The sequence below is a fragment of the Oryza glaberrima genome, chromosome 7 (assembly GCF_000147395.1).
Source record: "Oryza glaberrima chromosome 7, OglaRS2, whole genome shotgun sequence".
Lineage (NCBI taxonomy): Eukaryota > Viridiplantae > Streptophyta > Magnoliopsida > Poales > Poaceae > Oryza > Oryza glaberrima.
Window position 1 is genome coordinate 22,499,237 of NC_068332.1, and position 21,977 is coordinate 22,521,213.

The 21,977-nt window shown below is 41.5% G+C and overlaps 2 protein-coding genes across 2 annotated transcripts; one reads left to right on the top strand and one right to left on the bottom strand.

Annotated features, from left to right (window-relative positions):
• Positions 1-5,692: 5,692 nt before the first annotated feature.
• On the bottom strand, positions 5,693-6,412 carry LOC127778425 (60S ribosomal protein L27a-2-like). The gene has a single exon (XM_052305025.1). It carries the CDS (start codon positions 6,318-6,320, stop codon positions 5,880-5,882), a length of 441 nt encoding a protein of 146 aa, XP_052160985.1. The 5' UTR covers positions 6,321-6,412; the 3' UTR covers positions 5,693-5,879.
• Positions 6,413-8,798: 2,386 nt separating this feature from the next.
• LOC127778360 (exportin-T) lies at positions 8,799-17,017 on the top strand. Its single transcript, XM_052304944.1, has 15 exons — positions 8,799-10,543; positions 10,629-10,724; positions 10,808-10,897; positions 10,989-11,093; positions 11,280-11,339; positions 11,448-11,510; positions 11,594-11,689; positions 12,499-12,663; positions 13,629-13,802; positions 13,912-13,977; positions 14,081-14,179; positions 15,253-15,396; positions 15,851-16,006; positions 16,114-16,165; positions 16,509-17,017. The coding sequence occupies exons 1-13, from the start codon at positions 8,849-8,851 to the stop codon at positions 15,938-15,940; spliced, it is 2,943 nt and encodes a 980-aa protein (XP_052160904.1). The 5' UTR covers positions 8,799-8,848; the 3' UTR covers positions 15,941-16,006; positions 16,114-16,165; positions 16,509-17,017.
• Positions 17,018-21,977: the final 4,960 nt, after the last annotated feature.

Below are 21,977 nucleotides of genomic sequence, written 5' to 3' on the forward strand. Positions count from 1 at the left end.
CAAAATTTTGGTAACATTATCAACTTACCGAAAAATTGGTAAGGGTTATTTTGGCTACAATCTGATTATGCCCTAGTTTTTTTTTCTAATTATACGGATGACGCATACACATCTTACGTACATTCCTGATTACACGGAAGACACATTCACACCAGTGTACACTCTTGATTACACGGAAGATGCATACACATCCCTGTACACCCGCACCACACTCGTGCCTGTTTTACACCTCGTATTAGTAAACCTTTAGATTTGGAAAGTTAATATACTCATGCATTTGCATAGGTGTTAAGCCATTAGCTTCTTTTCTTTTAAAATGAAAACACATACTCGCTCGGTTATACATGTGTATCACACTTACATACCTATTGAAAACCTTATCCGTGCGTGCATAATATTCGTGGAGAACCAGGATTTAAACATGGTCAACTCCACCATCAATGTTAGTGTTTTCTCATCGGTTTGTTTCATATAATGGACATAAGTAATGAAATATATCCATGCTAATCCATTAGATGAAAGTATTTTTTTTCTAAGATGTGGTCAGTGCTTATAACCCATGATAGTATGGAACCTTGATAATGTGACACTCCAAAGCACATGAAGGGCCCCTTTGATTTGTAGGAAAAATGTAGGAATTTTGGAGGATTTCAATCCTATGGAAAAAAATCCTATGAAGGCCTTTGAAACAAAGGATTGAATCCTATTCAATCCTTTAAGGGCCCTTTTGAATCGTAGGATTGAGAAAACGTAGGAATAGGAAAAACGTAGGATTTTGATAGGAATGTAAGTGTAAAATATAGGATTGCAAAACGCAGGAAAAACACAGGAATGACCGTTTGATTGAACCGCAGGAAAAACACAGGAATTGGATGAGAGAGATAGACTCAAAGGAAAGTTACCAAGAGGTTCTACCTCATGTTAAATTTCCTCCAAAACTTGCATGGGAAGAGGCATTCCATAGGAATTTTATAGGATTTCATAGGATCCATTCCTTTGATTCAAAGGGCTATATAGGAAAAATTCCTATAGGAATAAAATCCTCTAAAATTCCTATGAATTTCCTATGGAATGGGTAATCCTATGTACATTTTGGAGGAAAGTTAGCAAGAGGTCTAACCTCTTGGAACATTTCCTCTGAGTCTATCTCTCTCATCTGATTCCTGCATTTTTCCTGTGGTCCAATCAAATGGTCATTCCTATGTTTTTCCTGTGTTTTGTAATCCTCTGTTATACAATTGCATTCCTGTCAGAATCCTGATTTTTTCCTATTCCTCTATTTTTTCATTCCTATGATTCAAAGGGGCCCGAAAATTGGACATTGGCGTCTCATGGTTAGCTTGTGCATCGTAGGCATCACCTCGTACACAAGCGAAAACAAAAATCCTGCAGACTCCCGGAGAAACAAAAAGAAAATCAATAAAAGCTAAGAGCCCCTTTAATTTATAGAAAAAAATATAGGAATTTTAGAGGATTTCAATTATATGAAAAATAATTACTATAAAAATCTTTCAAACAACGGATTGAATTATATCCTATCATTTCCTATGAAATAGGTAATCCTATGAAAATTTTGGAGAAAAGTTAGCAAGAGATTCCTTTGAATCTATCTTTTTTATCCATTCTATGGTAAGTGTTTTTATGTGGTTCAATCAAACGGTAGTTTCTATATTTTTTCATATGTTTTATAATTATCTGTTTTACACTTATATTTCTGTTAGAATCATGTATTTTTTTTCTATTCCTCTATTTTTTTTCATTACTGCGATTTAAAAGAGGCTTTAAAATCCCATTGGGCAAATTAAACAATCGTAAGTATCCGTCAGCAGTGTGACCATACATGATTTAATGGTAAGTTGAGGGTGTCTTGGGCAAAGATATGGCGCAAGAGGATCAGCAAAGCAAAACACTGGGAAAAGGATTAGAACGACGACACGGTTTCAGTGGAAACTCCCTCCCCTCCTCGTCCACAAGCGGCGTGCAGAAACGGCGAAACGTGCCCGCTCCTCTCCGTCACGTGGGTCCCGCGGCACGGTGGGGCCCGCGCGTCATGGACCGATAGGAGGAAAGAGGACGGCGGCCGTTTCGCCGGGGGAAACGGACGGACGAGAGACGGACGGCGTCGTCTCGGTTGCTTGTGCGTGCGGACGAGGTGTTGCTTGCCGGTTCGGCAAAAGCATCAGCAGAAGCCGGAGATGAAACGGGCGGCTTTGGCCTGGCTTGGCTAATTTCCCTTTGCTCTTTCCTTTACCTCTTCCGTTCACTGTCAGGATCAGATCGTTGCGCCGTGTTTCTTCGATGACGACTCCAGAAAACGACCGTGATGTGTATATAAATATTGATTCAGGGGATGAGAACTGTAGTATGTAGTATGTACTAGTGTGTGTTTTTCTCAAACACAAAAATGTGTGGGATGAACAAAGTAAACATAACTCAACTGGTTAGGTCTCTCATAGTGAAACATGTCCATTCGAGTTTAAGTTCTAGGCTTGATAAGGATATTCGTATTTATACTAATTATTCTTTCTGTGATAAACCGTAGACCATTGAGAGCGAGAAACCTATGGTGATTTCATCAATATGAAGATATAATGACCTAATCATCTGAGATGAGATGATTATAGGGATGTAGACTGTGCATGTGTATTATATGAATAAATATGCACGCACGATTAACATCTACTCCTCCCTCCCATAAAAAAAACGAATTTGTACGTCTCTACTGCGTTTTGAAGGGAAAAAAAAAAGTGTGTGAGATGGAGGAGTTTGGAACGGTACATGCGAATGGCATGCGATATACTGGATACTGGTATCTGTCCGCCTCCTCCATCGGCCAACCGTGTGCACAGTGATAGCAGCAGCATGATTGCGAATGGTTGTGATTCAGTGTCGGCGGCAATGATGGCCGGCCGGGCCCTGCGCGCCGACGGAGGAGGATGCCCCGGTGAGGCCGGCCAGCGATCCAGCGGCGCTCGGTTGCAACCTCTCCAACGCTTTCAACCAAACGTGCAGGCGCATCTCTAGCGAGCAGAAGCATCAACGGATCAAAACCACCACGCACTGACGTTCTCGATTCTGCAACTCTCCCCCAGGGAGTTTGTAAGGCCCCTTTGATTCAAAGGACATTCATAGGAATTTTAGGGCCCATTTGATTAGGAGAAAAAATATAGGAATTTTAGAGGATTTTAATCCTATAGGAAAATTTCCAATGAAGCCCTTTGAAACAAAGGATTGAATCCTATCCAATCCTTTAAAATTCCTATGGAATGGATAATCCTATAGAGATTTTGGAGGAAATTTAGCAAGAGCTTCAACCTCTTGCTAACTTTGCTTTGAGTCTATCTCTCTCATCCAATTCCTGTGTTTTTCATGTGATTCAATCAAACGGTCATTCCTGTGTTTTGCAATTCTCTGTTTTATACTTGCATTCCTATCAAAATCCTACGTTTTTCCTATTCCTATGTTTTCTCAATCCTGCGATTCAAAGGGGCCCTTAGAGGATTTTATTCCTATAGAAATTTTTCCTACAAAGCCCTTTAAATCAAAGGAATGAAACCTATGGAATACTATGAAATTCCTATGGAATGCCTCTTCCCATACAAGTTTTGGAGAAATTTTAACAGTTTTGGAGAAATTTTAACAAGAGGTAGAACCTCATGGAAGAAATCCTGAGTCTTTATCTCTCCTCAAATTCTTGTGTTTTTCCTGTGGTCCAATTAAACGGTCATTCCTATGTTTTTCCTGTGTTTTGCAATCCTTTGTTTTACACTTACATTCCTGTCATAATCTTATGTTTTTCCTATTCCTCCGTTTTTTCATTCCTGTAATTCAAAGGGGCCAAACATGATGTGTTGACAGTGTTGTTATGCATTACGCAATGATCAATCAGGAAATATTGAAGGGTATACTGCTACAGGACAATGACATATTAATGGCTATGTTTAGTTGGATCCAAAGTTTGGATTTTGCTTGAAATTAGAGATGATATGACTGAAAAGTTGTGTGTGTATAACAGGTTGATGTGATGGAAAAGGACTCAAGTTTGGATCCAAATTTAGATCTAAACACAGCCATTGACATGTTGAAGTATCCGACTTACGCTCTAAACACAGCCATTGACATGTTGAAGTATCCGACTTACGCTGATTCACGCAAAAAAACCAATAGCGTGATGTGATGCAAAACAAGACATTGCATGGTGATGAGACAATGACTGACAGTTCGACAACGCAATGGAACCAAGGTCTGGTTCAGTTCATAACTTTTTCTTCAAACTTCTAATTTTTCCATCACATTAAAACTTTCCTATACACACAAACTTCCAACTTTTCCGTCATACCATTCCAATTTTAATCAAACTTCCAATTTTAGCGTGAACTAAACACACCCCAAGTTTGTTTGAAGTTAGGCACGCTAAGTTTGAAAGCTTAGATTGAAACATTGTCCACTAGGACACATGTCATTACGTCAAGCATTACCATTTACTACTAGTACAAAGCAACAATGACAGGATCGATCACAGTTCATAAAAAGCGGACTCATCACCTCCTCAATCCACCCTCTCGGCCTATCCCCGATTGTATGGGCCTGTCCCATTGCAACGGGCAAATGCTACTCCAACTTTTCCATCACATCGTTTCAATTTCAACCAAACTTCCAATTTTGACGTGAACTAAACACACCCCTAATATCAATTTCGCACATCCATATTTCTTGAAATATTTACCAAGACTTCACCGTACAGAAGATCTACTTATGAAACACGAGAAGAAATCAGTACCACCCATACTACTCAAAATTTCAAAATGAGTGGAAACTGATATCTCGCAATATGAAACATCAGAATACTTCATCACAAAAACATCATGACTGCACTTCGCGCTGGCTCATTTCAACATCTATAGTGCAAGTGCGGAACCATGTACTCCAGCACCCACAGAAATTTGAACTGCGAGCAGGGTTGAATGACACAAGACACTAGACAACAAAATGACCAACATGATCATCATCCAGCCCCTGCCCCTAGACAGTAGACAACCTAGTAGAACAAATCCCCAAATAACAATAGAATAATTCTGACAAACAACCATGACATTTTAATCATCCAGTATCTAGCAGACATGAATTTTCCAGAAAGGACAGCTACATGATTGATCCTATCCAATAATTTGTGAATGAATAACATAATTAATCAGTGCTCAAGTTACAGGTCTAGAATAATTCAGACAACCATGGAATGCCTAAATGGACCAAAAATTTTCATAGAGAGAAAAAAAATGCAAATCAGTAAATCACTGAGAAGTTTGTCATGTGGCACAGAACCCAAACAGCGCTTGCTATAGGTTTACATCTAATTTTCAGAAATATGGCTAAAAGATAATCCAGAACATGGCAGAACCCGGAGTATTCAACATGCTTATTACTAGTACATGTCTACAGTTAACTTATAAATATGGGTTCTTATCAGGAACATCATACATTTCTCAACATATTTCAGATAATTGTAAATTTGTAATGAAGCATAATGCAGAGGCCAGATCAAAACTAATGTGAACCTTACCATCCACATAATTTGGCAGACAAGTACATAACATGATCAGACGATCTAATATAACGCGGGCATGCCAAGTCAGATCGAACGAATCATAATTGGCAGCACAAAATAGCATTGATATATCTGAAGCATCTGACATGAACTGGCATCGCTTAGTGCAAAAATTCTCATAACGTACTGTCTTAACATGCAAGAAGTACAGTAGAAAACAAACTAATCAAGTCTTCTTAACGCAAATAGCTTGAGACAAGAAACGACTACTACTTCAGATTAATAGATCTCAAAAACCAAGAAGCAGAACAAAAGGCAGGGCCAGGACCAAACCCTAGGCGGTGAGCACGACGGCGCCGCCGGCGGCCTTGATCTTCTTCTCGGCGACCTTGGAGATGAGCTTGGCCTTGACGACGATGGGCTTCTCCGGCAGCAGACCCTTCCCGAGCACCTTGAAGTAGCCGAACTGCGTCACGTCCAGCAGGGGCGCCTTGCCGGCGCCGGCGGCCTCCGCCGCCTGCTCGGCGGGCACCATCGACCAGAGCCGCTCCACGTTCACCGCCGGGGAGTAGAACTTGTTGCGGAGCCTGTGGAAGTAGCGCATGCCAACCTTGCCGAAGTAGCCCGGGTGGTACTTGTCGAAGAGGATGCGGTGGTGGTGCATGCCTCCGGCGTTGCCCCGGCCTCCCGGGTGCTTCCGGTGCTTCCCGATGCGGCCGTGGCCGGCGGACACGTGGCCGCGCTTCTTGCGGTTCTTCCTCAGGCTCGTCGTCATCGCCGCCGCCGCCGGCTTACCTTGGGGACGTGTTCGGGAATGGGAGGGATGGAGGCGGCGAGGCGGAGTTGGTGGATTGGATAGGAGGAAACCCTAGGAGGCGAGGAATGGTGAGCTTGATGGGCTATTGGGCTGGGCCTTGCTTCTTTTAGGCTTGTTTCTCTCTTGGTTTGTTATGCTGGGATGTTGGGCTGTGGTTTGGGGTTTTATCGCCATTTTGGTCCAAGAAGGAAGGAGATTTTTTTTGGAAGCTAAGAAGAAATTAGATTTTTGTTTCTTGATGTGTTGTCCTGGTGTTTTTGTTGTGGAATCTCCATGTAGATGAACTATGCAAATGCATCGCAAGGGGATTTTACTATTTTAAGAGTCCCATGTCACACCGGACACACGGTTGGAGCCCTAAAGGAATCACGTGACATAGATGAAATAGGAGAAAGTTGTCTTTCAAACCACTATAGTAAGCCAGACAAGTGTCGATAAATATTTTTTTCTTGTTAAAAAACATCATTGGTTTTATCTTTAACATTTTGGCAGTAAGATTGCCACATCCCAATGGATAGAAAGTTAGATAAGAGACAACAAAGAAAGGGGAAAATAAGAGAAGAGAAGCGTCTTTTGAACCATTGTAAGAACTCGGAAGTGGAATGTGTTAATCACTTGACATGGTTCTTTTCTCGTCGAGTAATATCACTACTATTAGTTTATCTTTTCAACACATGTGTTTGATGAGAACAATAAGATAATATGGTAATACCGTTACCTATAATAGGGAATAACTGTTAGGGATACTGGTAGGTCGACCCCAAGGCTTGACCCACCACCAGGGTTTCTCAAACCGCCGGGGCCAGGGTTACCGCGCCCCGGCGGTAAGCACAGTTACCGCGGTAACCGCGAAAAACCGTGCAAAATTTATCAAAAATTCAAATTATTTTTTAAATTTATTTGAATTTAAGGAGGTTACCGCGGTATTTATATTACCGTATCCCCGCGATAAGCCCGGTAACCGCGGTAACCGCGCGGTTACCGCCGGTAAGGGAAACCATGCCCACCACGCCCCCGTGCTAGATTATGGGTCATGGGTCATCTTGCCCCCGCAACGTTCCTAGGCAGTTGACCCATGGGTCGACCCATAACCCAAAAGTTGAATAAGCATATGCATGAGTACCGGCACTGCAAAAAGGTTTGATCTCGTCTAGTTACATGGCTTTCATAGTGGCGATATCGTCCAACTTGTCGCCCACGACGCGGATGCCCCTGATCCTCTGGAGCAACATCTTGATTTTGTCATAGTCTATGCCTTGTTGGATCTCTAGCAGAAAGACGATGCTGGCAATGAGGAACACGACGAGGACACTGGGCCGTCAAGCAAGCGCTACTAAGAGCCTCTAGCCTCAGCCTCCCGTGATCTTCTCCATGGTGAAATTCACAAACATGGTGACCGGAGCTCCAAGAGACACATGTTGAATTGGATGCCGAGCCCGACGTCAAGCACAAGGGGTGAGCAGAGGTGGAGATATAGATGATGAGGTAATGAGCATGAGAAGTAGGCTACTGATTTTGCTGTAGTGTTGACACGGATGCACGCCGTCGTCGCCACCGCCCACCAACATCTACTGGAGCCTGTGAGCGCGTAAACGTGGTGTAAGATATGGGTCGACCCCACGCGTGGTCTGTGCGTCACGAGGCCACCAACCCATGTTAGCCTAGGTGAAATTGTGGGTTGACCCATATGGTTTTTGCCCCATAGATCGTGGGTTGGGTCACTGGGTAAATGGGTTGACCCAGCCCATCTACATCCCTAGTAATTGTGTCATGTATCAATAATGATATGCACAAACAAGGAATCTCTGACCGTCCAAAAATATGATTTAACCAACACCAAAATAAATACATGTCAAATCTTGAATGTTTTCATAGAAACGATAGGTTTGGTATGTTGTAATTAAGGAAACACGTAACTTCTATACCCCGAGCAATAATTATTCCATGCACATAACGTCACAATCAGCTGAGGAGTCGAAACCCTAAGGATTGCAATTGTCAACTTGGAGCCTGCATAAAAACTTCAAAACTCATATTATGTATGTAATGCGCAAAAAATACTTGCATAATAATGTCTGAGAGTGACACATGATCAATTCATATGTATACGACATTGTTATTTTTTTCAAGTATTGCTAATATTCCTTAAATATTTCTTTTAGAGCTAGATATTTCTCAAAGGACAATGCAAAATAATTTATTTTTAGATTAAAAAAATATCAAAAGACCCTCCCCTCCCTAGTCCTAAACCTAAAAACCCAAACCCAAACCCAAAACCAAAACCGTCCATAAACCCACGAAATCCGGCAAAAACGGAAGATTAGACAGGAAGAAAGAAGGGAAGGGAAAGAAAACCACCGCAGTGGAGAGGAAGAGGAGCAAACCCTCTCCTCTCCTATATTAACCCCAACTCCGCCTCCCCTTCGCCCCTCTTCCTTTCCCCCCTCCGCCCCGCCCCAGATTCCTCCGCCACCACCGCCACCGCCATGGACGACCTCGAGCAGGCCATCCTGCTCGCCTCGGATTCCCCCGCCGCGGCCGCCGCCTCCCCGGCCGTGCGCGCCGAGGCGCTCGCCTACTGCGCCCGCGCCCGCGACGAGACCCCGCCGTCGTCGCTCCTCCACCTCTGCCTCTACGGCCTCGCCTCCTCCCCGCACGCCCACGTCCACTTCTGGTGCCTCCAGACCATCCACGACGCGCTCCTCCTCCGCCGCCGCCTCGCCCTCCCCGACGACCTCGCCCTCCTCCGCTCCTCGCTGCTCTCCCTCGCCGTCTCCTCCAACGCCGCCTCCCCTCCCTTCCTCCGCAACAAGCTCGCCCAGCTCCTCGCCCTCCTCGTCCGCTTCGAGTACCCCCATGTCTACCCTTCCTACTTCCTCGATCTCATCCCGCCCTCGCCGCCGCTGCCGGGACCCACCGACATGTTCGCCCGCGTCCTCGTCTCCCTCGACGATGACCTGCTCTCCCAGGACTACCCGCGCAACGCCGAGGAGGCCTCCGATGCCGGGAGGGTCAAGGACGCCATGCGCGCGCAGTGCGTGCCCCAGATCGCCCGCCACTGGCACGAGGCCGCCGTGTCCCTCCGCGCCGCCGACCCCGCCGTCGCCGCAGTAGTCCTCGATGCGGCGCGGAGGTGCATCTCCTGGATCGATGTCTCCCTGGTCGCGAATGACGTGTTTGTTCCCTTGCTCTTTGACATTGCGCTGTCCCCGGGGAGCGTGGCTCCGCTTGCTGCCGCGTCGGTGGGGTGCCTCTCTGCTGTGGCAGCGAAGAGGATGGACGCGAGGGCAAAGGTGGCGTTGCTGAGGTCGCTCATGTCTGCCCAGAAGGGGTTTGGTAGCCCTGACAGCGGTTTGAAAATGGCACATTTGGTGACGGCATACGCTGTCGAGGCTCTCGAGTGTTATCGCAAGCTTGGCTCTAGTGATGCTGATGGAGCCGCGGCATTGGAAATGCTGGAAGAGGTGCTGCCAGCTGTATTTGCGGCCGCAGAGAGCGGCGATGATGATGAGGTTGATTCGGGCTCGGTGCTTGAGTTTTTATCTGGGTATGTGAGTACGATGAAGGCACCGACAGAGAAGCAACTTGGACACTTGGGACAGATACTGGAGGTGGTGCGGATGCAGATGTCATATGATCCAGTTTATAGGGGTCATCTTGATGTCCTTGACAAGATAGGGAAGGAGGAGGAAGACCTGATGGCAGAGCAGCGAAAGGATTTAATTGCACTATTTCGGAGCATTTGTCGTGTGGCACCAGGTGCCACTCAGCTGTTCATAAGAGGGTTGCTTGTGACGGCCCTTTCATCTGCAGAAGTTAGTGTTGAGGATGTTGAGGTCGCGCTTACTCTGTTTTACCGGCTTGGGGAAATAGTGGGTGAGGAAGAGATCCGGACTGGAGCTGGGTTAATTAGGGAGCTTGTCCCAATGCTCCTTTCAGCGAGATTCTCATGCCACACACACCGCCTAGTTGCATTAGTGTACCTAGACACAATTAGCCGCTATATCAAGTTCATGCAGGAGAATGACCAATATGTGCCACATCTGCTTACTGTGTTCTTGGATGAGCGTGGCATACACCATCAGAATGCCCACGTGAGCTGCCATGCAGGATACTTGCTCATGAGAGCTATCAGGCTGTTGAAGGCTAAGCTAGTGCCTTACTTGGATACCATTTTGCAGGTATTTCCTCTATCTCTTTTAATAGGTTTAAGCCAGTCTAGTTTTCTATTATAGATCTGAGTTATGTGTGTCTATGAGTTAACAGAGCTTGCAAGATGCCCTAGTGCAATTCACTGCTACGGACTGGGCAAACAAAGATATTAAGTTCTCCAGCTCAGAGGATGGCAGCCAAATATTCGAGGTACAATGTTCTCACCTTTGTCTAGCTGTTGTTTTACACTGGGAACACTAATCTTGGATCAATGACGCTTGTTATGATTTTAGGCTGTGGGACTGTTGATCGGCATTGAAGAGGTGTCACCAGATAAGCAGGTTCAGTGCTTGACAGCTTTACTTAATCCTCTCTGTCAACAGGTGATCATCGATCTCTTTCTCCCCCTGTTTATGCTGGCCTTAGGTCCTATGGGTTTAAGAATCTTACATTCATCGGTGAAAATCAATCCAGATCGAGTCACTTGTTATGGATGCCAAAGCACAAGGACTTGAAGAATCATCTCCAAGAGCTATAGGTCTTCAACAGATTATTGTTGCATTGACTATGATCAGCAAGGTATGCTGTTCATCCTCACACATCACGAGGAGTTGGCAATATCACATTCCGTGAACGTAGTATATCATTTTATTTCTAAAAAAACGTTCTGATTCACTCATATGCCAAATCTTTGGTTCTGTATATGGCAAGTGCCTCAAGTATTAATGCTTGATCTTACTGTGTCTGGATGCTGTCCTTTTTTAGGGATTTAATGAACGGCTTGTGATGGGAAGCAGGCCGACACTTGGCGTTATGTTCAAGAAGGTACATTCTGTCATTCTCCATTCCACGTATATATATGCTTTTTAATTATCATATATGTGCATAATTTCCATTTTTCGTATGTGATTTTTTTTTTCGTATTGTTCTCAGACCCTTGATGTAGTTTTGCAAGTCCTCATCTCATTTCCTAATGTGAAGCCCCTGCGATCTAAGGTAAGTAACTGTTATCAACATCTTTTGCAATTTACTGCTTGGATGATTAACCAATTTGTAACTTATGCAATGCTGAAATACAGATCATATCATTTCTCCACCGTATGGTTGAGATATTAGGCATTTCGATGCTTCCATGTATTCCAATTGCACTGCGACAGTTGCTCGTTGATAATGAGGTATTTCATGTCCCTGTTTCCTGGTTATTGGTTTTGCAAGCTATTGCGATCTCTAATAGTAACTGTAGCACCTGTGTTCCCTTTTTCGGTAACTGTCCTGTTTTAGCTGTATTTCTCTGAGGAATAATAACGGCAGGACTTTGGAAACTATCGTACTTTGTAATGTTTCTTTTATATACTTATACAACAAAAAGGTGCCTCTGTTGTTAATCATACCATCAAAATTATTTCAGCCATTGGATCATAGTATTAACCATTAAATTAGATCGATGTTCTGTTCTACAAGGACCGCTTTAGGGCCATACAGTGGATTGGCCCAGTTAGACTCCACATCTCACTTTTCCCCCTCTTTGGCCCATCCCTTTGAGCGGACAATGTCCACTTTATGGACTCTAATAATAATTTAGTAGTTCTACAACTATTTTGTTTACAGTTAATATTATTTCTCCATCTTATTGTTTCATCACAGTTCTGCAGCTTATTTTCATTCATTCGTACTGCAGCAATGCAAGGGGTATCATATAGTTCTTAAAATAGCAATATACAAAGGAAAGGATTGTGTAGACTGTCAATCCAAACAACAATGGAAATCAATGAATATATGATTGTCCACAGAAATCCATTAAACATTCTTTTGTGCAATTGTGTTAATTTCTTGTGTCTTAGCCTTAATGTTTTTCTAGTACCTGTTGAACTGCATATTACTATTTGATGCAACATCAAATTAGTACCTTATTATTTCTCTAAAAACAATATTGTCGTACATATAATTCTATTTTGCGGCCCTTGCTGACATCATCTTTTTACAGGCAAAAGATATGTCGGAATTTCTGTACTTAATAAACCAAATAATATGCAAGTTTAAATCTTCAGCAAATGCCTTATTGGAGGATGTGTTTCCTGCCATCGCAAGTCATTTATCTGTGATACTATCACACGATGCCTTTTCAAATGGTTTTGCAAGCAATACTGAGGTAAATTGAATTGGTAAATAAGACCCAGTATATTACTGCATTAATTTGTGTGTTAACCAATTAATTTAATGTTGTTTTCTCTAAGCATTTTGTTTTGTTGTTAGTCACTAAATATCATGGCTGTTAAGGCGTCGCTATGGCATCGCTATAGTGCTAGGGCACCCTGAGGGGGTCAAGGCATCCCTCCACCTTAGGGCTTAATGCCATAACCCAGAGAGGGAGAGGGAGAGGTGAAGGCGGCAGCAACTACACCCTTTTCCCTTTTCTCTGCTCCATGTCATCACCATTTTGCTCCCCCTTAGCTCTGGTTTCCACTCTCTTCTCTCCCCTGTGCCAGATTCATCTTGACTCAAGGGAGCAGCCGCCAGATCCATCCAAGGGAAGGAGCACATACAGAGAGAAGCACTTGATTCATTCTGAATCAGGGGGAAGGGAGCACAGATAGAGGAATAGAGCTAGCATGATTAAGAAGAGCCGGTGCAAGGAAGAAGCGATACAGCCGTGAGGAAGAAACGACATCGGGGGCGGTGCTGTGAGAGGAGAGACACACCTGGTGCGGGTGTTAGGGTTATTTCTTTGTCTTTGGGCTGGTATGAAGGTTATTGGGCTTTTGTGGGCTGGCCTGCTAGGCTGGTTTTCTTCTGATCGCTGCTAACCACATAGGTTATGGCATCGCCATGCCTTAGCGTTTTACTGCTATAGCCTTACCGCCTTAACAACCATGCTACATATATGGCAATCATCTTGATATGATAATGTTCTTGGCTTATTGCATAGTTAGTCACACACTACTGTTTGTAGCTGGCTTGGTTCTTCATCAGCTAGTAGGCCCCATCTGAATTGCTACCTTTTGTCTACTTTGTTCATGCCAATTTGGCTAATCTATGTAGCCAGGCTTTTACAGGTATTTCATGGATTGCGTAGTTCCTTGTATACTGTATTCATGCCAATTTTGTTCATTGCAGGAAATGCGTGAGCTGCAAGAGCTGGAAAAGAGATTTTACGCATTCTTGCTTCATATAGCAACACATGATCTGTCTACAGTTCTCCTAACTCCTAGTTGTAGGCATTATCTGGAGAACATAATGCAGTTGCTTTTGATTACTTCATGCAGCCATAAAGAGATATCACATCGGAAGGTGGGGTTTAATTGATCTTGAATTTCTTATTTCCACTTCAAGCGAGTTACATTCTCCATCTCCACTTTAAATAGAATTGTCTATTTTATACTCGGTTATTGTTTTGTAGACATGCGTACAGACTTTTGTCAACCTTATCAAAGACTGGTGTAGTAGCTCTGAAATTGAAGATAAGGTATTGTTGTGTTCAGTTCTTCTTATGTCATGTTTTGAAGAGTCTATCTAGTACTTGGGCAGTTGCATTACTCATAATGTCATGTATTTCTTGTTTTCCTCAGCTTCCTGGCTTCCGAGTGTTTATGATTGAGAAGTTCGCTACTGGTTGCTGTTTGCAGAGTGTCCTTGACAAGTCATTTAACTTCCGTGATGGAATTTCGGTAGGACCTGTCAACCATACAATCTATATCTATCTCAATTTCTCGTACCTGTTTTACTGTGTTAAATGTATACCATCAAGTAGTTATTATACTGTTTGTCTATTGCTTCATTAAATTCTTGGTAATTTTATTAATGTCCGTCCTGATAGGGTTTATAGGCATTTGATTGTGACCTCCAGCCTATAGGTGTCCGATTGGAGGTGAAACTGCAGTTTGTAGTCTAATATGTGATCTCTTATCACTTCCTAAACATCAGATTTACTTGGATCAAATGGCAATCTAAATCTCCACTCTATATAAACTATTCAGGTGATTCTGTAGCTTGTTGGGCACACTGATTTCTTAAAAATTCTTAGAATATTTAACTTGAGCGATAAATTTCTTTGTACTTTGACAATGTATATGTTTTCTGTAACCAACCTTTCATATATTATTCTCATGATGTTTAAAGTGCCACTAGGTAGTGTTTGAATTCTATTGCCATAAATGCCTTTTAATTGTTCTCAAGCAGACTGGGTTGCGACATTTGAATCTTATTGGTCACAACCTCTTTTGACATTCCCAATTTTATTGCCCATAGCCCCACAATTTCATGTTGGTCCCTAGAAGCGAGAATACACTCTACTTTCTCTTAAATTTGAAATACAATCTGCAAATATTTCTATATGCCCCACTACTATGTAAGGGAGCGTCAAACTAATCTGTTCCCTTTGCTGATGGAATGTTAATATGACAATTGAAAATTCAGTTGGCCAATGGGATGCAATGAGCTATTTCTTGGTGCTTTCATTACTTCTCAAGGAGGTCATAAATGATTAGAGGCTCAGTGGCCAAAGTAGGCATGTAGCAATGCAATTCTCAGTGACAGTCTTGCTAGGTTATCATTTAGTTAATTACTAATCTAAAAGCAAATAGAACATGAGTTATTTTCTTCTTTTAAATGATTGTTGTCTCACAACTTATTGTCTTGTCATTTTACTTCATTACTATAGTTGAAATGGACATGACTTTTGCGTGGTGATGGATGTATTTCTTTACATTCAAGAGCTTAGTCTAATCTGCTTCTTTCTTAGATTGCCCTGTTTGGTGAAATCATGATGGCTCAAAAGGTTATGTATGAAAGATTTGGCGAGAACTTTGTTGTAAATTTTGTAACAAAACTTCGAGAAGCACACTGCCCACCAGACCTTGCTGAACAGTACTACCAAAAGTTACAGGTATGCTTGTTCTTTTGATTCCACTGTGTTTGAGGTTGCTAACTGCACAAAAGCTAGAACATAGCTATCATTGCAATTTTAAAAAGTTGAACCGTTCCCTTAATTTACGAAGTTAAATGTAAGTACATTGTGTTGCTGTCTCGTTGATAACTGGTTGACTTGCCATCAAAATGCCATCGAGGTTTGGGAAGTTGTTAGTACCATGATGGAGCTCTAGTTTATTTGTTGTGGCTTATATGAGAGAGCAAGTATTTAGCATTTACCTTCAGACTTGAGTAATGATTCAATGGGTAATTATCATTTGTTTGTCGTATTACTAAAGCAATGGTGTTTGTTCTATGGTTTTATTACAAACAAAGTAATAAGATGCTGACATAATTCAGGAATTTGTAATCTGATCTCTTATCTGCTGTATCAAATTTAAATTTTTCACTTTTACTTTTCTCCATCACAGGGAAATGATATCAAGGCATTCAAGTCATTTTATGAATCACTTGTCATGAAAATAAGACAACAGCAGAATGGGAGTCTTGTCTTCAGATAGCGTCATTCAATTATTTTAAATCTGTTTGCCAGTGAAAGATTCCTCAGTTCTACAATTTGAATATAGGTAGTTATTTCATTCTTTTCTTGGCTTATCAACAATATGCTTATTCCTGCATGACTTGCTTGTATTATTGCCTTCACATCTTTGTGTTAACTTGCTATAATTTGCAGGGTAGTTGTATCATCTATGTACATAAAGCTCGACCATTTCTGAGATCAGAAGGTATTCCCTTGATTTTGATACACTTCTTTTTTGCATCTTTGACCCATCTGTTATTAAAATCTCTCTCCCCATGGAGCATTATTTTGCTGTATACATGGTGTGCATCTTCGTTGGGCACTCCCTTGTTGTCCTCACCACCATTAGGGTGGTAATATAGTTGATGTAAAGCTTCTGGTTTAGCCTATATTCTGTAATGATGGAGCATCCGAAGCTCTATTCATACACCTTTCAATATCAGTAATCATACCTCGCATTATTGTGAAATCTGACCTCAATGCATGTTTCAGTGTAGTTTATGCCAGTGGCACATAACTGATGAAAAATTACCCTTGTATGCTTGCAGATGTATACTGCGGGAATATTTTTACCGAGCCTGGCTACCGTGGCAAAGTTCCTTGATCAAGGCATGTTAGTGAGATGCAGGGGATACATCCCCAGAGTTTCTGCTGTGAGCATACAGGGTTTCATTATGTTTGTTTTGATATTTCTCTGGAAGTGATCATTGTTCTGCTCCGAGCTTGAAATTTTTTGTAAGGCGATTCGGGTGAAGCTAAACAGATGGGATAGGCAAAAGAGTGATGTGTGGGCCGTGTTTTTCCTGACAGAAACTGTCACACCGCCTGTTGTCGTGTTACCAAATTTTGGCAGTGGTTTTTCACCCCTTTGTTAGCTGGGGTGCTGTACAGATTCTTTAATATAGTTGCGTCGTTCGCATTAATAAGTTTCCGTGGTCACCTTCTCGTTACCCTGATTATCCAGTGACAGAAGAGGCATGCTATGCTGACTGCAATGTAAGAGTTCAACTTTGATCTCTTCTCCTTTTGAGGTAGTGGAAATTTTCTTTTTACCATAGCGGTCGGTATTTTTGAACGGTCGAAATCTTTCATCCTTGTTTTTGCCCATTCTGTGCGACTTTCGTGCTTGTTCGGCTTCCTTTCAGAATTTGGATAAGTTTGCTTTGGATTAGACCACGTAACAGAGTCTAGTCACTGTTACTTGTTAGGCAGGATGGATATGGCTGTGAAGTGAAGGCCAGGCCATCAAAGTTGGGTTTGATCATATCTTCTGTTCTTGTTCTTGTGATCCAACTATCCAAGGACTTGGCCAGGAGCACATCAGCGTGCTAGAGACGGACATAACGATATTGATTGTCTAGCTTATATGACTGCACATAGAGGCCCATATTTGTAGGTTGACAAGATGTTTATGGCTTTATGGCCATATGACTTTTGTTGAAAATTTGCTTGCCTGCTGTTGGTGCATATTATCAAATTTGTCATCGAATTCTTTGCACGTCATTGGAATCATCTGCAAAAAAATGTTGTTCCCTATGGTGGTGGCTCCATGTATCTTGCGAGACCCATCCACGTAGTCATTTTTTATCATCTTCTGAAAGTCAATGCTAATCCAATCATGCACATTCCGCACCGCACGAGGAAATATGGGGTTTTAATTTGGAACTTTGGAGCCAATTTTCGCCCTGCCCATATTTGGTAGTGTAACAGTATTGGCAAACATTGTTATCAAACTAAATATTTTTTGTGATATTATTTTAGTTACCAAAAAATTTGGGTGAGCAAAAGTTGACTCTAATCTAAACCATGGTCTGCTTCCTTTCATCAAGAATCCCCACATTACAGAAGTTCTAAAATACTCGTATACTAATTTGGAGGTGCAGCAAAGAGCATGAAAAATGATTTCACTGTTCTCACAATTTTTTGATAACTTCTGAAGCTTCTACACATTGAAGCACTAACTTGGTAGTGAAAGGGACTGAAGACCTCCCAAAAAAGGGAAGGGAATTGAAGCACTGGAATTGGATTGTTCATCTGCACTGCACAGCTAGAAAGGGATCCTGACAAAGGAAAATGCCAAACAAAAGAATGGGACAGTTGCAAAGTCCAATAGAGAATGTAGCAAAACAAAGAACACAAATGCCAAAAGAGTTGACAAAAAAAAAACCCTGCATCATCCAAAATACACAAGAGACAAAAGAAGCACTCACCAAGATGAGCTAACCATGCTCATCAACTTTTTCATACCACTTTAGCTGTTTTTCTTGGAGGGGGCACTTGGAGGTTGGAACCAAGTGCTCTCACCCAAGAGTAGTAAAATATGGCCAGCTAATCACTTTGAGAAGACTAGATATTTGAAGACAGATTAACTTTCTTGTCTAATTGGACAGTAGTTTAATTTGTCTATGCCTTCAAACCCTGTTTTAATCACACCTACCATGAGAGTTTGTTGATCAGCACACATGCCTGCTGCTGGTCTAATGTCCATTGAAAATGTGTGAAGACAAACCACTTACTTAGAAAGTTAACAATGCTAGTTAAAGTAATGACTACATATATGCTGATTGATGTTGCTATTGGAGCAAGGCTGATTAAAATGCCTATATTAAAAGAAAAGCTATCTGCTTTTGACAAAGATAATCAATTTGATTGCATTATCAAGTATAAGATAGTTATTTACGACTAGCCTGGTGACTTGGTTTTCTGTAGCGGCATAGACCTGTTTTTTCTTCATTTCAAATGTCAGGTAATGTGTCCATTGAGGAAGGCAGCATTCGTATTCAAAAGGTGTGGTTAGTATTCAGTTCAGTGTACAGAATGGGTTGACTAAATCAAGCTAAAGATCGTCTCTAATTAAGAAGTAATCAAGCTAGTAGCTAGATGTTCTCTAATTAAAAAATGATTAAGCTAGCTACTGCATAACATTTGCTTGCTTGTAGCCGACAAGTTGTGATAAATTAACTAAATCCTGCACCAATCAACAGGCCTGTGAAGAATGCATTACTCCAACTAAGATTGATGTGCACACCAACAGCACTGCAAATCCATATGGATATATACGGAAGAAACATCAGCAGAACATCATCTTAAAGAATTCTGATTGGGAATATGTGCTCACGTAGGGGATGAACAAAACCAGTAGCTAATGCCCATCCTGAACCAAATCAAGAACCCCTGACACTGAATTTTTTCCCCCTATCTTCTTGTTTCTCTGATCAAACCAAGAAACCATGCAATGCATTTATGCATGTATCTAGAGCATTAGCTTGTTTAGTAGATGATAATGATAGATGCTTTAGGGGTCAAAATCATTATCTTAAGGCTGCGGTTGTACCTGCCGAAGTGTTTATCTTCAGGTACAGAGAAGAGGAGAAACTAGTAACAATCAGGAAGCAAGAAGTGCATATTGCATAGGAAAGTAAGTTCAGAAAGTATGCATATGACGTAGAGGTCGATGCTTAGCAGTTTGGTGAGGAGTCTCGTGACATTTGATCTCTTCATGGAAAGAGATTGCAAACCTACCCCGTATCTCACGAAGTTAACCTGTCCTTCACAAGTGTTTCTAGAACGTGTCAATTTCATCAAGCTGATTAATTTCAGGTTTATTGTCATTGAGGAGAAAACTAATTCTAATTAGATATACGGAAGATCATGTACGGACTAATCACATTTTCTTTCCGAGGAAAGAAACTTACAGATTATTTTTAAAAACGAACTTATTATGTTTTTTAATAGATAAATAAAGCTTTATTGAACTCAATGAGAACTAAGGTTGTTAAAATCGTGATCCTAAATCAGAGGTCTCTGAGTAGGATCGCAAATAAAAAATAGTATATGTAGGAATTGTAAAATCGTGGATTCTATCTACTAGAATCGTAGAATCAGGTTCTTTAATTAGGATTGTAAAGTCGTAGAAGTGTAGAGCTGAATCAAGATTTTTACAATCTTCCTGAAAATACTTAGTAAGATTGTTTTGTATCACCTTATTGTAATTGGTTGAATTCAATAATTATCTCATTATCTAAAAATAAGTGTCTCGATTAACTGATCACGTGGTACATAGCCTGGTTGTTTCTCTGAATCATTTTGGCTGACAGAGATCAGCATCCACTGCAAAAGTCAAAGTGGATGGAAGGATTTTATATTGTATCTCTGCACACGCATTGCAAGCATTCCAAAGCATATGCATGGAACAGGTTGACTGTCATTTCTGAAGCGATGGACTTCTGCTACGCTTCACCAGCTACCGGAGAAAAACAAGAAAGTAACACAATCTATACACAAAAACGGCTTCTTAATTAGTTGCATGGCTAATCTCTCTTTGATCATCGTGTGTACAAGAGCCGCCATTAATTAGACGTCAAAACTCAAAACCGAGTTTTTTTTTTCAAAGATCCTGAAATTAAGAAGGTCGTCACTGCAGAGTTGGTGCAGATGATTGATTTCAGAAACAATATAGTACATATTTGCATTCGAAGCTCTTCAGTTCTTTTGTTTTTTCTTCACCTTGCAAAGCACGTAGGCACTTGGTTTGATGGTTTCCAGAATGATGTTTCTTGGAAGCAAGTAGTCCTTGGCAAATAATCTGTTATTATCATCAAATGCAGATTACAGGATTACCCTTAACCTAACCCCAGTTCTGACTTAATCAGTTCCTACTCCTAGTGTTTGACAACCTACTGCAGCAAAGAGGATTACACTAATTAAATATTTGATCCTTGCCTGAATTCATGCAGCATGCATGCGTGCTTGCACGGCCGTCTCATCAGGTCATGTACTAATCAATTAACAGCCATTGACCCATTGTGCATATGGTTTTCCCACTGGACATATGTAACTAACCAGTAATTAATTTCCTGATTAGTTCTTGATTGGGCACCAAGAATTAGCTAAGTAGCTAACCAAGAACCAGGCTTCAAAATTTCAGTTTTGACCATTTCTATTGGGGGCACCGATGGTACCGAAATTTCTAAATATTTTGATCCGAAATAATTTAAAACTTGAATAGCTTCTTATCGGATGAATTCTTTTTTGATAAGATATATACTCGATTACATGGTTAGAGTGTCCCTATCTTCCCATGGCCATTATTCAGAGGAGCAACTCGTGGTACATGCATGGCAATTCCTGCGCCACATGATCAGTGGCACGATTAGTAAATCATACCGACATCAGATCCATACATGAGAAGCCTCTTTCTCTGTCACCGAGCACACGTACTTTACAATATATACTTTCCCTCTAGAAGGAAAAGGAATTGAAAATGAAACGAGCTTTGGTTATGTTCTCACTTGGCTTGTTTGGGGCCACATGGTTTGTTTTTAATTACTGTAACTTCAGTTAAAAATGTTAACAGATCAATATTGTTTGACCCTCTTTGACGAATTTAATTTCAGTGTACCAAGTGCGTGTTCTATTTACATATGCTTGAAAGTTACTGAGGCATACACATACCCATTGAAACACAACTCTGATTGTTGAGCTATAGTTGGTATGCCTAAAAAACTGAACAAGCAAACTAAAAAAAAATACAGGTAAAACATTTATATTTGTATCATTAATGGTTCTAGAACCAATGCTAAAAAATAGACCATGGCTATGGCTCGGCTAATAAGCCAACAATCTCCTAAACTTGCTGGGCACCAACTGTAAGGTTTTGAGAGTAGAAGATAGAGATGAAAAATATTTCGTTTTTCACGTGCACGTTTCCCGAACTACTAAACAGTACGTTTTTCTTTTAAAAGAATTCTATATGAAAGTTGAATAAAAATCAAATTATTCTAAATTTTAAATTTAAAATAATTAATACTCTCAAATACTGTACTAACTCTGCATTTGCTGCATTTGGAACTTCATAACCATGCTGATGTCGTGAACTCAGATTCCCAGCAAGGTGTTCTCATCTGGATGGTGCATGCAGATGCAGTCGCAGGTCGCAGCTGGATGCCCGGATTCCAGTGGTGGCAACGATGACCAATCGACAACGACCTGCACACACAGACAAACGTCGTTTTGGT